This window comes from Carassius carassius, chromosome 26, assembly GCF_963082965.1.
Source record: "Carassius carassius chromosome 26, fCarCar2.1, whole genome shotgun sequence".
Lineage (NCBI taxonomy): Eukaryota > Metazoa > Chordata > Actinopteri > Cypriniformes > Cyprinidae > Carassius > Carassius carassius.
Window position 1 is genome coordinate 12,769,115 of NC_081780.1, and position 18,445 is coordinate 12,787,559.

At 38.3% G+C, this 18,445-nt stretch overlaps 1 protein-coding gene across 4 annotated transcripts in view; it reads right to left on the minus strand.

The window, feature by feature from the left end:
• Positions 1–18,445, minus strand: part of LOC132105845 (staphylococcal nuclease domain-containing protein 1) — a 71,334-nt gene that overhangs the window by 19,341 nt on the left and 33,548 nt on the right. For 3 of the 4 annotated variants that reach the window (XM_059511285.1, XM_059511286.1, XM_059511287.1), the window contains exons 12-15: positions 12,857–12,963; positions 10,587–10,697; positions 9,563–9,635; positions 6,215–6,356 (exon numbers count right to left, since the gene is read on the minus strand). In XM_059511285.1, coding sequence (XP_059367268.1) covers positions 6,215–6,356; positions 9,563–9,635; positions 10,587–10,697; positions 12,857–12,963 — 433 coding nt within the window. Of the gene's footprint in view, positions 1–6,152; positions 6,357–9,562; positions 9,636–10,586; positions 10,698–12,856; positions 12,964–18,445 lie in introns of those variants that run through there. The other variant, XM_059511288.1, reaches the window with a different exon arrangement.

The window sequence follows — 18,445 nt, forward strand, 5'->3', positions numbered from 1 at the left end:
TGTAATGGAGGGTTGAGTGACAGGAAGCACGCCTGTCTCTCTCTCCTTCTATTAAATCTTTGGCATTGTCTGACCTTTCAACCATTGAAGGCAGAGGATCCCGTTGATTGGACTACTACATTCTGTGGTCTAATTTATCAATCATTTGGAAAAACTGTCTGTTTGTATGAACACACAGACACAAACCCCACCTCCTATGTAATTGACAAAAATTCCTCAAAGTAGGAAAAGGGCACATCCCGGGGGTCATATTTAAACTAAAATATTGAAATTTGGTATTTATTAAATGAGATTATTTTTTTTTCTTAATTCATGTTTTGGGTCATGGATAATATAACTACGATAATCTAAACTTGACAATTTGTGAGAAAGGCATAACCCAATATAATTTTTTACAGTGTAAAAGTCTGTGTATATGTATATGTATATACACACCAACTTATGCCCAAAAATGGATTTGTAAACTTGACTAGTACTTGGATATTCAATATAAAATGCAATTTACGCCAAAGGAATGTCATTGAACACCGCATTGAGTATTTGAGAAGTTGTGGAAATGACACTGTCATTGGAATAGATTTAAGATTACATACCTCGATTGTAAATAATTATGATGAATATAGTCAGCAGACAAAAAAAAAAAAAGTGAAAAAGCAAAAAGAGCTTTATGAGATTTAAATTTCTGATAAAGGTCCACGTGGTCAAAATTTGAAGGGGTAGTTCAATCAAATATGAAAATTTTATTTTTATCTGCTCACCCCCAGGGCATCCAAGATGTAGGTGACTGTTTATGGCAGTAGAAAAATTGTCAGATCGCAGACTTATAAGTGCATTACCACCTCCTATCTCTCAAATGGACCATTGACACTCTTTCTACAATCTCAATGGTCCACTCGAGAGATAGGTGGTGGTAATGCAATTAGAAGTCTGCAATTTGCCATAAAGCACGATGACGCCTCACGTGGAGGCTGAAGACGCAAACACACTGGGGGTAAGCAGGTGAACTATCCCTACAAGGTTAACTTATGGCATCTACTAGCAGTTGACTAGCCAAACCTTGACCCATTGGATACATACAGATATAAGACTTCAACAGGCAACCATAAAATCATAAAAATAGAGTGCAGATAAAGGCCTGCAGGTAATCAAACAGTCTACACTGGTGAGTTTATGGTGCACTGCCCTGTATGTCATAAAGTCAATAACCTCTTGAACTGCTAAAGCTCTTTCATATGTGCTGTAGCACATTTCACAGCCCATGGTGCTGTCATTCCTTTCCTTTTTCTGACAGAAAAATGGCTTCCACAAATACTTAAACAAGACTAGAAACATCAGAAAGAGCTGTGTCAGGAGACCAGATCCCAAACTTCCTACGACGGTGAAAAATGGGGCTCATTTTCAACACAAACCAAAAACTATCAGCTGAATCTGACTCAAACCCTCAAACAAACAGCTGCACGAAACATCCCAGCCTACATGATCAAATCGCACAATCAAGAAAGAGAGATGAGGCAAACAGGAGAAAAGGCATCTGAAAAATGAACCATTTCAGAAAATAAGAAAAAGTGGAGTGATAAGGCAAGGCATTTTGTAATTTTGTAAAAAATTACAAAAGGAACAAATGGAGGAAGGAAAACACAAAAGACACACTCAGGAACAAATGACCAAATTAATTGAAATATCTCCAATGACGATATGCACAATTAAGCACGGTGGGGGTGGAGGGTGTTTGTTCTCAGTTGGGGAAAGGAGAGACAAATAAATGGAAGGATGGAGGAATGCTGAAATAGATGGGCGTCTCTTCTCTGTTTTCAGGGTGAATAATTAGACCGGATGGTGAGAAGACAGAAATAAACTCCTCAGAAATAACACAAATCAGTCAGTGGCTTGTTCTGAGTGATACGGAGGTCGGGATAGGAAGGTCACTGATGTCTGTCAGGACGAAATTGTAACGGACGAAAGTCTAATCTCACTGTAATCAGCACAAACTGGGCTATAATAATATGTGAGCAGCATGTACATGATTGTGTTTTTGAGAAAAAAAAATGTTATGCGTGGTTAGTGAAAAACTAAAAATGTTAAATCACTTGAATAATGCAATAAAATACATACAGAACATGTGTTCCCCAGACTTTTGAGACCTGGAGCTTGTAGCCTAGAATTTTTCTTTCTAAATTATGTGAAAATCATCTTGTTCACTCACAGAAAACAATATATTGATTTAAATTTTCTAAGACACTTTTTGTTAGTAAAAGTCATATGCGAGTAGGCGTCAACTATCATGAATATCATTGTGATTTACACCTGAGAAGACAAAGGCCTGCATAATGAGCCTCTCAGTCAGCTGTGCCACAGAGGGAGGTGTTACAAGAAAGAATGAGAGGACCAAATAATCTATATAATTTTATGTTTGTAGTTTATTTAGAATATATTTATCCCACAACATAATTTAATATTCACTTGCGACTTGCGAGTGCAGTTAAACAGTTTATTAGGAACAAATCAAAGCTAACTTTCAATTTTTTGCATCATTACTCCAGCCATACAATCCTTCAGAAATCCTTTTAGCAATCTGATTTTCTACAGAAAAAGAAAAACATTATTAATGTTGAAAAAAGCAGAGAATATTTTTTCAGGGGATAAATTGAAAAAACAGCATTGTTTGTTACATTTGTTAGAGTTTCATTTATTCGTTATATTTATATTATTTACATCAAGCTTTTGAATGGTAATGTATATTGTTATTGAAATGTCATAATATATATCAGGGTTTCCCACACACTGATTTATTTGTGGTGGGCCGCCACAATATCAAAACTGACCGCCACAAATAGATTTTCCAAATGGCTTTGACTTCATTGAATAAACATGTGCACGGCACGTTTCAAAATCAAAAACCGTTGCGGGTGTTTTTATATCATTGTATTTCAGAAGGAAACCAACTGTATTTTGAAAATTTTTTGATTTCACTTTCATTTAATCTTGCAAGTTATGCTTGATAAGGCATCGTTTGTGAGCTCAGTCAGCGCTGCTTTGCAGCCGTTACCGGAGAAACCTCTATCTCTCCCGCTAAAGCTCCTCATGCTGGCAGAAAATGAATTTGCATATATGTATATATGGGGGAGGGGGAGTGCCGCCACAAATAGAGTGTAAGGCTGTGGGAAACACTGTATATAAAAATGGCAAGAGAGAGAAGCATTTGGCAACACAAATGTTTAAAAACCCACAAATGTGCTAGCAAGAATGGCAATTGGCTACTTGCAGAGCAATGATTAAAGGTCAACAGTTACAGATGCTCCACCACCTTCCCTGATGTGCAGCGGTGATATCTGTACCTGCTCAGATTCTTTCACACAAGCACATCCACATATATGTTCCACACAGAGAGGGTGAGGAAACTCAAGGGGAAGAACAGATGCCTAGTAGCAGGACCTCACAGCCAGCAAATGTGACACTTAACCTTCCATCATATTGAGCCCTTCGGATCCCTATCTTGCCTTTGGGGGGTCAGAAGCATAGACAAAACGCCTGCACAAAGATCCGCTTTCCAGACCTCCCAGAAAACACCAGCCTCCGTAGGTCAGAGTGGAAGGACAGAAGCTATTTGGTCTCAAATCTCCACTAGCAGAGCATCTTTGAGGAGAAAAAAACCCTTCCACAAAAAGTATCTCACAGATAAACATCTATGAATTATTAAATGAATAGTTCTTACAAAAATGAAAATTATGTCATCACTTACCACTAGCCTGGTAATACCAAACTCTGCTACTTCGCTTTGCTTCGTAGACAGAGTCTCGAAGGGCATAATTGACAAGCGTTTTCATTCTCGTGGGGGGGGGGTGGGCTAATCACATAACGTTTAGTTATGACGCATGTTATTTGCCGGCTCAGCCACCTCACACTTCCACTGTAAACACAGGTATGGTGCGAAAACAAAACCAAACGAAATATCAGCGTGAACATGGCAGTTCACAATCACAAATATCGCCTTCATGGACTTTGGCCACCCTAGCTTCTCGCTAACGATCAGTAACAGTTGATAAATATAACTTTTCCCAAAACCGGTCAGGACCCGGGAGTAGGGCCACAACTTCACCTCCATTCAAAATGTGAAACAAACACTCTTGTTCAGGCTTCAGTTGGCAAATGCCGGGAATATTCTCCACAACAGAGCGAATAGCATCCCATGTCTCCATATCAGCTATCATTTTCGATTTCCCTAACCTAAACTTCCATCTTAAATTCTGCGCTTCGTGTCTACGTCACGGCTCTCAGCCCTCCCTCTTTTTAAATTTTAAATTCAAATTTCAAAACAAATTTGAAAGAATACTATGGCAAAGTTATTGCTTTCTTTATTCAAACTGATTTTTTTTCATGAATATATGGTTGACCTGAAGAATGATATCTATCATCATACACTTGGAAAATGATGAGCTATATCACCGCTTATCAACACTAAGGGTGTGCGATACACTTTGCTCAAGAGGGGACAAAATACAGATACTTGGTTCACTACATCATAATATTTTAATACTATTTTTAAGAAATTTTCAATGACAAAATATTTGTTTTTATTACAAAAGTAAAACAATGCAGTTGTATTTAAAAATATTTTAACTAATCTAGGGCTGTAAATAATCATTATTTTGGTAATCAAGTAATCTGATTATTTTGATATTTTTTAGTAACACACAGACCTAAGCGAAAACCAGGCTTTAGTATAACTATTTATATATAAACTAACGATAAGGCAATAATAATTGGCTCAAATAAAATATCAAAACCAAGAAATTACATAATTGCATTGAACAACACAAAATACATGAAGTAATATGCCTATACATAATATGAACATAACCAACTTTAAGAACATTTTGTATTAAAACAAATATCTGCAGAGGGCGCAAACTGCCTGGTGATGTTTAACTTTACAGCGTGATAAAACTATGTTTAAATCCATTCAATTTTAATATTTGGCCACAGTCAGAAACGTCTGTATTGAAATCGCGATGTACAATACATGGCATACTTAGACATAGGTAGATGTATTCTCCTGTGTTGGCAAAGGTCTATGAATGACTTATGCTACAAATCCAATGAGATAATGCAGTGTTTTTCCAGATGAACGTTAATTAACATTCACAGCATATAAGAGTTTAGCCCCTTTCACACATACAGTCTTCACTGGTAAATTACTGGCAAGTTACTATTAATAGATCATGTGTGAACAGGACCTTTTCAAAAATCCCGGTAAATATGTTCTGGCAATCATATGGTTCTTATGGAGATGGCATGACTACTCTGAGCTGTTTACAAATCTCCACTGCTTTATAATTTGCTTTTCTGTGTAAATATGCGCTAGAGGGACATCTTTGACCATTGTGCCTCACAGCTTTTTGGTCACGGTTGTCCATTCATCAGGGCTGCGACTCTGCAGTTGGATACCATTATGTGCTTCTCGTTTTAATAAGAGCAAAACATTCGGATTGGCTAGTAGTGTTAGTTTGGTTAAGAGTGAAAGCTGCTCCTCTCATACCACTTGCAGGTATGAGAGGATTGTTCCCTTTAGGCAAACTCTTGGACTCAAAAGTGATAGTTTTTTTATTTTTTTTATTTTAAATGTAGGATTTTCTTTTCTTTTTTCTGCAGCCAAATGCTGCACGCCAGAAATCCAGCATGGTGCTGGAGAACTTTAAGCCCTGTCACCATCTTGTCTTTCAATACCTCTATGTTTTTTTTTTCATCAGTGGAACACAAAGCGAGTTAAAGCAAAATTCTAGAAGTTTTAATTATTTTTTTCCACAGTGAAAGTGAATGATGATTATGGTCGTTAGGTGAGATTTCAAGGCAAGATTTTCAGTGAATAGCATTACAGTCTTTCAACTGCTTTTGAAGTAATAAAGTGAGTCATATGTAGCACTTTTATGATGCTTTTTGGAGCTTCACAGCCCCTGGTCACCAACCACTTCCATTGTATGCACGAAAGCAGCTTGAACATTTAGATAATCTTTGCCTTTGTTGAATAACAGGGGAAAAAAACACCTAACAGATTGAAATTTTTGTTTTAGGTGAACTGCTCCTTGAAATATTAGAGCATTGAACAAAATAGAGTGTGTTAGACTGGTGGTGCAACAGCGGTCAGCTGCCACATTGTGGTCGTTATGTGGTCACAGATGGTGGCATAGTTGACAGGCCGAGGCCGACTGACACTTACCAGCGAGCAGGAAGGTGATGAGACATGTTTCTTTGGGCATGTAGAGCTTGAGTCTGGAGCCACTGAACACGTACTCCACCACAGCCTCCGAGCGGCCCGCTCTCTGCAGGAATGGCAAGAACTGTTTCGCCTTCTGTGTCTCCTGTGCAAGAATAGAGAGGAAGGAAGAAACAAGTCAGTAAAAACATCAGGAGGTGTTTAAACAACATTTGAAATAAAAAATGAGGGCAGTTCTATCAGGACATCTCTGAAAATTTTGCATGGTAATGAATTAGTGGGCCACCTATATATTGCTAAGTCTGATATATCGTTCGATATTTGGTATTTTTCTGGCCGATATTTTTTTCTGTTTGGCTGATGCGCTCAAGACGAGACTTATTTTGATGGCTGAAAAAATGGCAGCGCCTGAGCACACTGTGCTCACATTCTGTGTCACATTCACATTTGTTCACATACAGTGCTCGTTCGCTTTCCACGTTAACAGTTCTGTCAAATATGGATAGAAGTCGGTCTAATAATCCAACAGAACTGTTAAACAAAGGGATTAAAATGTACACATAGTATTATAGCGATTGCTTTTATATTATTAGTAATAGAAAGGCAAACATTATAATACTTTCTCATTTGCCGTCAGCATTCAGCAAACATGCATTTATATCATTTAGACAAATCTTTGAATGGCTAATGAATATTTATTTCACAAGCCTAGCAAACTTAGTTGAATCCAGTTGTGAGATCCTGTGAAGTGTGCATGTGTATCCTGCATGATGTTCTGTGCAAATTGAATGCTATAAACATTAAATTCATGATTTCAAATTATTCTGTGCTTCATGCATTTGCCTACTGTCATATTCATGTCATTTACACAGTGTGCTGTATGGAAAAACGAGTGTTACCTCTGCTTTATTTGAAAAAATATGATTCCCAATGCCCACAAACTTCCCAGAATATGGAGTGTTTACTTCCTTTTTAATTATATTTGTATTAATTACTTGTAAAAAATACTTTGTCATCTAAAGTGTTTATTTTTAAATGATTTCAATTTTTTTAAATACTACTTAAAATACAATTATATTGGCTTTATATTGGCCACCATTCACTCCAAGATATTAGCATTGGCTGTCACAAAACCAATATCGGTCTACCACAATAATGGATATGACAATGTTAATGTATTTATTCTTGGCGGAATACTAGATCTGTTACGCTACTGCTAAGCAAAGAATAAGTACAAGAACTTGCTACTGCCAACAGATACACCGATACGGTGCTGTGAGGTCTTTTAAGACATACTGCTGCTGTAAAAAAATAGCACATCTAAAAATCCGTAGCAGATTTATACAGGTGGAGCTGGGGAAGGATTTCAGAGGAACTCTAAAAGCGCACTGCAAAATGCTTTGGTGAATGCTAACCAGCCATTTGTATGTAAAGCAGTCAAGCTTGTTCCAAGTAGTATGGGCCATTTTAAAGAACATTTACAAAATTTAAATGTATTGATTTTTTGCGATACAAAAATAGTTATGCAATAAAAATTCATTCATTAATGCAACATAGGCCCTATTAATATAATTGCACTAAAACAGCACCCTTATTTTATTTATTGATTGCATAACTTTTTTGCACCTGTGCCTTCAGTGGTTACCTTGGCTGGTTTACAGGCCAAGTAGAAGATAACAGTTTTTTACACTAGCCGCATTTACACTGTCGGGCCAAAAGCAGGCATGCTAATGCGTGCAAGGGGCAGTCCGTTTCCACTGTCACTTTCGGGGCTTGATCGTGCCTCCTTGGTGCTTCCACAGGGCCAATGGCCTGGGTTTTTTGGTCAGACGAATAAATATTGTGACTACAAATAAACAGACTCGACTAGTAGTCGAAGTAGGTAGGCTATGTTCATACCGCTTTATTTCTGTGTGACTAATTTTCAATCCTGATAAATTAATTCATTATGATCAATGCATCACTTATTATTGTAAAACATTGATGCTTTTGGATTTAAATCTTTAAAGCATGCAAACAAACGGTTGCTTTTTATCATGATCGTTTTGTGATCGTACTAGTTCCAGTAACTTATTTCTAATTCGTTTTCTGATAATTTCTCTTTGTTGGTGAAATGATAGAGGTTGCATGACATTGTTCCAGAGAGGCATGTAAAGGGCAGGTTTTAGTGAAGCACAGCAGAGCTTCTTGCCGACGGTGGTAAAGCAGCTACTATGAGATATTATGGGAGTAGGGCAGCTCTATTTCAAGAGTGTCCTGACCAAGGGTGTACTTTTAGAAGTGAGACTGGCCATATTTCTGATTGACAGGTGTGTAACCGAGACACTTCAGATTTCACTTTAAATATAACTGCTTCCTGTGACCCAGCACAACTGGGCAACCCATCACAGCGGGAACAACAGCCACGACCCACACAAAGAAAAAGACAGCAAAAGAAAAAATAAGAGAGAAAAGAAAACAAACACATCCAAAGATAAATGGTCCTTTCAAACCAACGACATAGTCCCAGTCCAAATGACATTACTCTGACTGTCAGTCATATAACGAGGGAATCTTGTTTCTGGATGAGAAATGAGAATGTTAGTGTTTGAGAGTGACACTTTTCTTTCTCTCTAAATGCCTCCCACACAAACTTGGATATAAATAACATCCTGAAAAAGTTTGCAGACAGCTGCCATATACTTCATTAAACCTAAGCAGCTCATTCATAAACGCAGAGATGAGACAGAGAGGAAGGAGAGAGTTGAGGAGAGGTGAACAGGAAGTCAGCGACTATTAAACGTCAGTTGCTTCACACCAAGTAACAAGCCTGTCACCCAGCAAATGACATTTACAAGCCAAGTAAAATTTAATCTTCATTTGGTAAGGCACCCAAACAGATTCATCTAAAAACAAATTTAGAGCTACGAGCATGATGACTTTATGGGCAGAAAGACTATATTTAGAGAGGCGTTCATTAATTTAATGGTCAGGACCGTAATGCAGCAATAAATCAGTTGTCGGAGGACGAAGATTTAACATCAACGATTTGAGAGAGGATTCTGGGATACAGAAGACATTGGTAAAGACATTCAACATTGAGAACATACTGTCATAGGTCATGCTCAGTCCCAGACAAATTCTTTTTGGCACTTTCACAGTGATATTTGAGTTCAATTTGTGATTTTGAAGTCAAATTGATTAAATGTAATCTTATTCGAAACTGAAAACAAAAGCAGCCAAACATTATATAATTTACAGCTTTAGCAGAGAATATCTTTCCTAAGTAAACAAAATAGCCGTAATGACTGAAATACATCTTTATGAATCAGACTCAAATAGCAACTGAAGCAAATAAAAGCAAAAGCTTACCCCTGAAATGTCTGCCACCCTGTGAATGGGCACTTCTTTCTTGCTGTGAAGTCCTTTACCGTTCTTGATCGCCCTGCAATGATTCAAGCACTGTTACAATTTAAATATTTACAATGGGCCCCCAGAACATAGAACCTTTTCTCCCCCAGCCTGAGAGACAAACCCCTTAACAAACCCACCCATTCATTCATCCCTGCCACAAAAGAGCCAACAAATCACATTTATAGGCCAGCAGCTCTCATCCATTACACATGGGAATGTATACCGTGTCTTTTGTGTGTGTCGACTGCTCGATCAGTGTAATAGTGGTTGCTGAGTGGTGATGCCTGCACATTACAGTAGATACAGGAGGAATGACTGATGCGTCTTTGGCCTCTTTAAGGCAGATGTATCTGTGGCTATAACCTCCCTGGTGTCCAATCAAACGCGTGAAAAATAGAGGAAGGGAGAGAGAGCTCGTCCTGAGGTTGATTTCTCAGAGGATGTAGGGTAACGACCAGCAATCTCTGCTAAAAATAAATTTGAGGCCCGCAAACCTCCCATCTCTGCCGGCTCCACAGGGAAGCATTACCCAGAGAGCGAAGGACAAGAAAATATAGGAGATGTGTGTGAATGCATGTGCGCTTTCGAGAGCAACACCAAGAGTGAAGAATAGAAATGGAAAAGAAAGAGCCGCAGATAAGCAGCAGCAAGTCTCTTTCTCTCTAGAGTCGTCCCATCTATTGCAGACCAAGAGATCCGAATCACTTTGTGTGCAATAAACCACCCTTGAAATCTCAGCACCACAAATCTATATAATTATATTCTTAGACAAAGAATAAAAGAGCAATGCTTTAGTGCTGGTGCTTGAGGTATAAGCTCCGGGACTGATATTGCCCCCATGAAATGAGAGCTAACCAGACAAGCCATGACTTACTGCACAGAACAAAATGGCTCCATTTCACAGACGGCTTCTCCTACTCAGTGTGTGGGAATATGGCCCACATTCGCTAGCCGGCGGTTTTATTTTAGTGTTTTGACTCACCTTGCCTCTGCCGCCAAGAGCTCGTCGTAATGGGAAGATCTTTGATCGTCGTCCTGACGGTATCTGATCACGGTTGCGAGACCTTTACTGACCAGAGCCTCAGCAATGTTTCTACAAAGAGATTAAAACAGAATCAGATGTTTGTTCCAAGGTGCCTTGCAACACTTTACACACAAACACATTTTAGACATATAAAACTGGAAGTGAGAGAGGGGGCGGGATGGTGAAGGCTAAAATACTCTTTGCCATTTCCACATTAAATTTGGAGATTCCATGTGAAAATATAAGCTTACAAATAATCTCATTGATTATAGAAATCTGTGATTATTTTAAATTAATCAATTTATGCAACTATTTCAGGATAATCTATAGACTTCAGTTTGCACATTGTTTGAAGGAGAGCATTGAGTGAGATTGATTAAGGCCTAATTTGCCGAACTGAAACATAATTGATCACAACAAGCAAGACTGGTGCCCTGCAAGCAAAGTGGCAAATGCATTTCTCATTGCCATTTTTCAACACAGATATTGCCTTCAGCAAGCAGCTTGCATTCCCCTATTGCAGAGCACAGCAAACAAGAGCAAGAGGCATTCTGTCAAGTTTTGCTAATAAAAACAAAAGGGCAAAAACATGAATAAAACCAAAGCGCACTGCTGGTATCGTAGGAAGAGTGGTAAACAGTTTCTGCAAGTGCTCAACATGAGCCTCTCTTTAAATACACAAACATTCAGAGGCACAAAATAGAATATGAAAAGCTGGGGACTTATGAGGTTAAGCAGTCAAACCAAAAAAAAAAAAAAAAACTGTACACTGACAAAACAAAACACAGAAATTGCAAGCACTGATAACCATACTTCATATGTCAGTCCTATTTCACCATGTTTCCAAAAATCTAATGTTTACTGAAAAGTAACCCATTGCATCAGCCTGACAGACTGTCTGTGCTGTCATGAATTTTTACAGATCTACGATCAGTTCAGGCTCTTAAAACATTTATGGCACTATGGGAAATCCTGGAAAGAACTGATTCCGAATCAGCGAAGAGTCAAGATGCAGCAAAGCAGCTGAGCCCTCAGGCGATGTGACCACCTGTTACCCACAATGCTCTAACGCCAAGCACTGGGGCATGGTTGGGTAATCACAGCCTGAGGCGCAATACCACCCCAGACTCATGTGCCTGGCCTCACTTACCCTAATAAGGGACAGTGTGCTAGATCACACATCCACATCACAAGGGTGAACAAGAATCATTTGAATTCACAGAGGAGTCATAAAGGGTAATAAAGCATACAGCAGTCCCAATTCTTAGATTAAGAAGATTGTTAAGAAACATTCAGATTTTATTTATGGTTCAATTTCTTTCTTAGTAACCGGTGTCTTTTTCTGTTGGTTGTCAATTGAGACGCCTCACATTTGAAGAGCAACAGCTACTGTGTAAAGAATAGACCCAAATTTAAAACCAAACTTTTAATTTGATTTCGAAATCGGAATGATTTGATCAATTTAATGTTTAAACTCAATGACTATCCAGAAGCAATGGTACAAGGATTAATAGAGGGGAAAATGCTGTTCTCACACAATTATCAGCATATGACTTGAAATATATTGCATGAGTTAGATTACGATCTAATCGTTTTTTAAGGTCAGAAAAAAAAAATACTTACAATGACACATTCAATTGATCAAAAGTGACAGAAATTGTTTGTAACATTGTAAATGTCTTTTTCAAATAAATGTTGGTCTTTTGAACTTTCTAGTCAAAGAATCCGGAAAAAAGCATATCATGGTTTCCAAAAATGTAGCACTAGCATATATCGACAGAAACAAAATGTTTCTTGAGCACTTTATCAGCATATTAAAATGATTTTCGAAGGATCATGTGACACTGAAGACTGGAGTGATTCAGCTTTGAAAATTCAGACTGGAAAATTCAGCTTTGCCATCACAGAAATAAAATTACAGATATAGATTCAAATTTTTTTTTATATATATATATTTTAAGATGTATATAAAATAGTCATTTTAAATTGTTCTCACAATTTTACTGTTTTACTGTATTTTTTATTAAATGTAGACTTGGTGAGAATAAGTCTATATAAAGTCTACAAGAGAATAAGAAAATAATAAATAATAATAACTGAACTCAAAACTTTTGAATAATAGTATACATGAAACCATTAAGTGTTTTTTCTTTTCATCATAGAGAGTCAGAGAAGGTTTGAAAGAGCCAAAAAGCAGAACTGATTTGGTAACTAGTTAGTTTACTTACATTCCTCCAATGGTCACTGTAGCACAGGTGCGCTCTGGGAAAGCTGGGACGCCACCCGTTTCCATGGCACTGGTGGCAGCTCTGATGTAATCGACCGTGACATTAACCTGTAAAGACAAAACAAAATGGTTCAATCTCAAGCAGAGTTGATGTAGGGCCAAGAAATAAGGCCTACGTACACACACTATAAGCCAGTCAGGGGCTCAGCTATGGAGATAAATTGACCATTGAATCCACACGTGAGGACACAGAGAACTGCACTGTAACCCTGTTTTATGATGTCACATTAAACATGACAGAATTATGCCAAGAAAGAGCAACACATCAAACTCTGAATTTAATATCTTTGTACAGGATTGCAAATCAAGCGAAAAGCTGGCTGTAAAGGAAAAAAAAATGGATTACAGGCCTTTCAGAGTGGACAAATTGTGTTAGGGCATCTAGCAAGGGGTTTGGTGTGTGTACAAGCATGACTGTGGGCTACTTTCCAAGGTCACCCAGAGTCAGTGTGAATCATGTCAGGCTAGACGATATATCTCCCCAGAGGAAGCCAAACCAAACATGGAAACTGTTTATCATGAAGCGAGAAAGAGGCGGGGACCGGTAACCATTTCACTTGATGGTGACAGAGGTAAGCAGAAGGGAAGAGAATAACTAAAGCTGATTATTTCACACCAAACTGCTCCAGGTTAAGAAATCAACTCCATTTGTGTCAAACTCTCACAGAGGTCATCGGATCACCCCGGAGGGGGCATCGCATTCAGGATCTTCTTGTTAGCTCGGAGCAAATAAGAAGCCGCGTTGAGATATTCAGAGATAGGAGGCTGTGAGCTGGCCAATTTCGTTCAATCAGTTCAGAGCAAACAGAGGGTTGGAAGCTAATCTGAAATAGTAAGCTGGATCTCCCATCTGTCTTGACACGCAGGGGGGAAGATCAGTCATTAATCGGGATGGCACCAATAACAACCCAAGGACGAAGACTTCACCTGACCGAATGCCACACCCATGGCCTCTGGGAACGGGAGGATTGATTACATCCGGTTACAGAATGGATGAGCATAATGCATTAGTGCACGTGTGTAGTTTCTCACAGAAATCAGGCATGTGCCAAAGCACTTACCACCTGTCAAGAGACTGATGAGAGTGAACCGTATGATCAGGACCAATCAATTTCAGTGTGTATCTCTAAAATAAAGCGGTGTCCTAGTAAACTTGAAGAATCCTTATGTAATTCAAGTTAGTTATACAATGAATTGATGGCAAGCACACCAAATGGACAAGACTACTCTTGCAATGCTTTAGAAAACTGGTCAAATCGAAAGCTTAAAGGGAGAGTTCACCCAAAACTCATACTCACCCTCATGTCCTTCCAAACCTGTAAGAGTTTCTTTCTTGAACACAAAAGAAAATATTCTAAAGAATGCTGGTAATCAAACAGTTGATGGTCCCCTACTGTGGAGGGCAATGGGGACCAACAACTGTTTCGGGATTCTAAATTCCTCAAAATATCTTCATTTTATCTTTTTTTTTGCATTTATTGTTATAGGATAGTGTAGATGAAACAGGAAGCAAAGTGGGAGTGAGAGAGGGGGCGGGATGGGGAAGGGTCCTCAAGCCAGGATTCGAACTTGGGACGCCCGTAGCGCAACAGCGCAGTGCCCACAAGGGTTTCGGGAACCAAGATATCTTTTGTGTTCAACAAAGAAACGTATGCAGGTTTGGAATGACATGAGTGTGAGTAAATGACAAATATTTCATTTTTGGGTGTACTATTTCTTTAACAGTTTAAAGGAGGTGCTCAGATTTAGACATGTTTTGCAGTACTGATCCATATGATATATTGGAAATGTAGATTTATGAAAACAGGACAAAGAGCATGCAACTGCCTATCAAAATTAAATCTTGAAATAAGACTATTTACATGGCAAAATAAAGTTCCATGCTTTGAACTAATTCCTAAAGTTGTATGTAAAGTTGTAAATTCCATTTATCCCTCCAATTCATTCTCCTCAAAATGAAAATGTAACTCAGTCTAATGGACATAATGGAAGTTCATTAGGTGGGGGAATCCTGTGGACACTCATTTTCTTACCCCAGGAGTTTAGGGTTTCATCAACAAATAAAACACGATTGCATTTTCATCCCCTCTACTTCTACTCTCCAGTTCTCTCTTAGAAAGGCACAGACAGCTCCGCACCATTGGGCAGGAGTAATGAGCTTGGTTGAACGACAACATGCCCTTCTTAAGAAACAAAGCGCCAGCGATTCCCGCTTGTTCAGAAGAGCAAATGTGCTTATGAAGAAAAAGAAAATGAATAAGCGAGAGAAAGAAGAGGCCCATTTGGGAAGCAGATGACAGATTAAATGGGCTTTTAGAGTCATGTCTGAATGGAAAGATCTGACTGAAGGACAACAGCAATGGAGGGTTTCAGAAAAGCCCAGACAGAACCAGTAAGAAGAGAATGCCGAAGACAGAAATGCTGCTAATGGTGAAGCATCCGTCAAAACATAGACAGGTCCACTGAAATGTCTCGGGGAAATGCAGAAAGATTGACCTGGTGCATGTACAGCAAGGATGCTTTCACACTTGGTTTGACTGCTTTGGCCAAACCAGAGATGGATTTCGCTGCCTGCCCCACTGGACTCTTTTCACATTGTACATCTGGGTTCAAACAGTGGCATGTGTGAATCATCAACGCGATAACGACTGTGAGTAATTAGATAATTAGTCAGGAAGAGAAAACTCCCTGTTCATGTTTTCGACAGTGTGGATTCATAACCTAAATTTACACAAAATAATGTGCGTTTGTCTGCCACAGATGTATTGCATGAAATGCAATGTGAACTGCACTCCAAATGCAAAAAAAAAAAAAAAAAAAAAATACTCTGCCATCAATGCCAATTGTGGATAAAATGACTTAGTCCATTCTTAATAACAATAAAGATATAGCAATAATTTGATAAATATGGTAATTATTATTTTTATAACTGTCAGATTACTGTTATTGTTTTTATTACTGTTATATTTATTGTAATAGCATCATTATACAATGTATTTATTAATTTGATCTACTAGTTTATTATAATTATGATTATTATTATGATTATTATTGATTGTTTTATGTGAGCTAGTTATTAAATTAACAATACAATTATCATTAACAATACAATTGTTTGTTATTATTATTTACAACTTAATTTTTATTATACATTATAATTATTGATTTGAGTTACTGTTATCAAAACAATGCAATTATCACTAACAATACAATTGTTTATTATGATTATTATTATGTTTATTATGATTGTAATGCAATTATCACCAACAATACAATTGTTTATTATGATTATTATTATGTTTATTATGATTGTTATTATGATTATTATTATTACTACTACTACTACTACTACTACTACTACTACTATGTGTGGGCGGGGGCATTTCCAAACTTGTATCACAAACTGAAGGTCTAGCCTAAGCATACATGTGCATCTCTGATATGTGCACAGCCAAACCTGCTCTTTGCAAGCTTAAGTCCCTGTGAGAGGAGTCTAATGCAGTGAGGGTAGGTGTAGTCATGAAACTCTGTAATACATATTTCATGGATTAAAAGTGAGCTGCTAGTCTCACACGACACTGTAATTCCCTCTAAAGCAGAAGTAGAGGGAAAAGATGAATGAAGTCTGCACCGCTCTACCGCAGTAGCCTCAATGTGCATCAGGGCAACATGTGAAAACTCAGCACATCTTCCATATAAACTAACAAACTAAAACAAAGCAGCACCTGCCTGCCTGGAACATAACTTCATAAATACAGACATCAAACGCTTGACACTGACATTCCACTCAGTCTCTGCTTCTTGTTAACACCTCACATACACACACACACACACACGAGAACGCTCACACCCACATAACAGGAGGCACTTTGAGCGGGCAGGATTATCCAAACGTGCTCTTTCCTGATAAGTGGATTAATGCAACATTTTCATTTGACTTTTTTGCTGAGGCAGAGACCCTCTACAGAGGCGCTACTTAGAAAGTTAGCCAAATCTAGCTTTGGATTATGTCACCGGGAAGTTCTGTTTCAATACCGAAGAGGAAATGCACTTCTCCACAGATTTTCCTCCATTAGCAACTGCTAGTGAATGCCACTCATTCTCTCCATCCTTTCAAAAGAAGAAACACGATCTGAAATGGATGACACGCTTCAGAGCTGCGGCTGACTGGGGCTTGAGGAGCTTCTCTACCTCTTTTCCTTTGATCTTCTCTTGCTGATTGTGCCGCTGAACTCTGATATTGATCACATACTCGCAGAGATACAATGGGAGTTGACCTGCAACCTCTTCTGGGACGTCTTTTTAAAGACTACCGTCAAGATAGAGCGACAGAAGATGGATGCAACCTCAAATCTACCAGAATCAGTTCAAGCTCTTCCACTAATACTCTGGAAACAAAAGTCAAGTACTACTTACCCTTTGTGACCAGCTGGGATGCAGCCTGTAAAGAACGAATGGCATCTTAAATACAAAATCAAAAGGTTCTGGGCATGAAAAAGTCCCTTCTGCCCTCATCTAGCAGAAATTAGTCATTAGATTTGAACTGTTTCAGCAACAAAACAATCAGTCTTTAATGATGTCTCTATTTTATAGTTATGAACTTCTATAATTGCCCAGATTTTATTTCTCTTTTAAACAGTTGGAACATTTAAGATTTTTCACAGCAGTTGCCAGGGCAGCAGGAGAGATGCTAAAACATGCCGTGCCTCAGTACAAGGCATCATACTCACACCATATTGTGTCCTAGCAACAACTTAAGAAATCTGAAGACAGACTGTTAGCTGCATTTAAAAATGTAATCAAAATTAATTTATGTAACTACTGTGTCAAGCCAGAATTCACAATTGCAATGTGTTTCAAGGACCAGTGCTTTAACCTTAGCATTTGGTCCACATCAATATGGAATATCTGGCTACAAAAAAAAGGACATTTCCTGCACAGAAATATTTAGATGCTACTTTTGATTCTGAAGATTGAAGATGATTAATACTATGCACTACTAATTTATGTCAGAGCACTTCTGTGACACTTAATGAGCCAAAATTGGATCCTCAAGATGATTGCTGCAGTCTTGCACTGGATAAATTCCGAATGAATTCAAACATCCCCACACTGTTTGCATTAATATGCAAACAGGCATCTTATCACGCGGAGCGTTGTATAAATCCAACTATCTGTTGACTACCGCTGAGTGCATACACGGGAAATGCAAACTCTGATCTGAGATTAAACTCGTTGCTTTCCATTTCCCGTCTCTAGTGTCAAATATTCACATGCTTCCAGGTCAGTGAACCAGACAAAAAAGCAGCAGCAATAAAATATTGGTTTCTAAAGCAGCCTCACGTTCATACAAGGATGATATAAAGCTGCATTAGTAATCCATGCATCTGGTGATCATTCATGAGAAAACGTCTGTGTGTGAGGAAATGTGCCATCATATTTCTTTGGTGTTAAATCAAATGGGCCTCGCAGGATGGGCTTTTCATTATTCTGCACATAAACAGTGAATTGTTTGGGTGTGAAAAGTCTT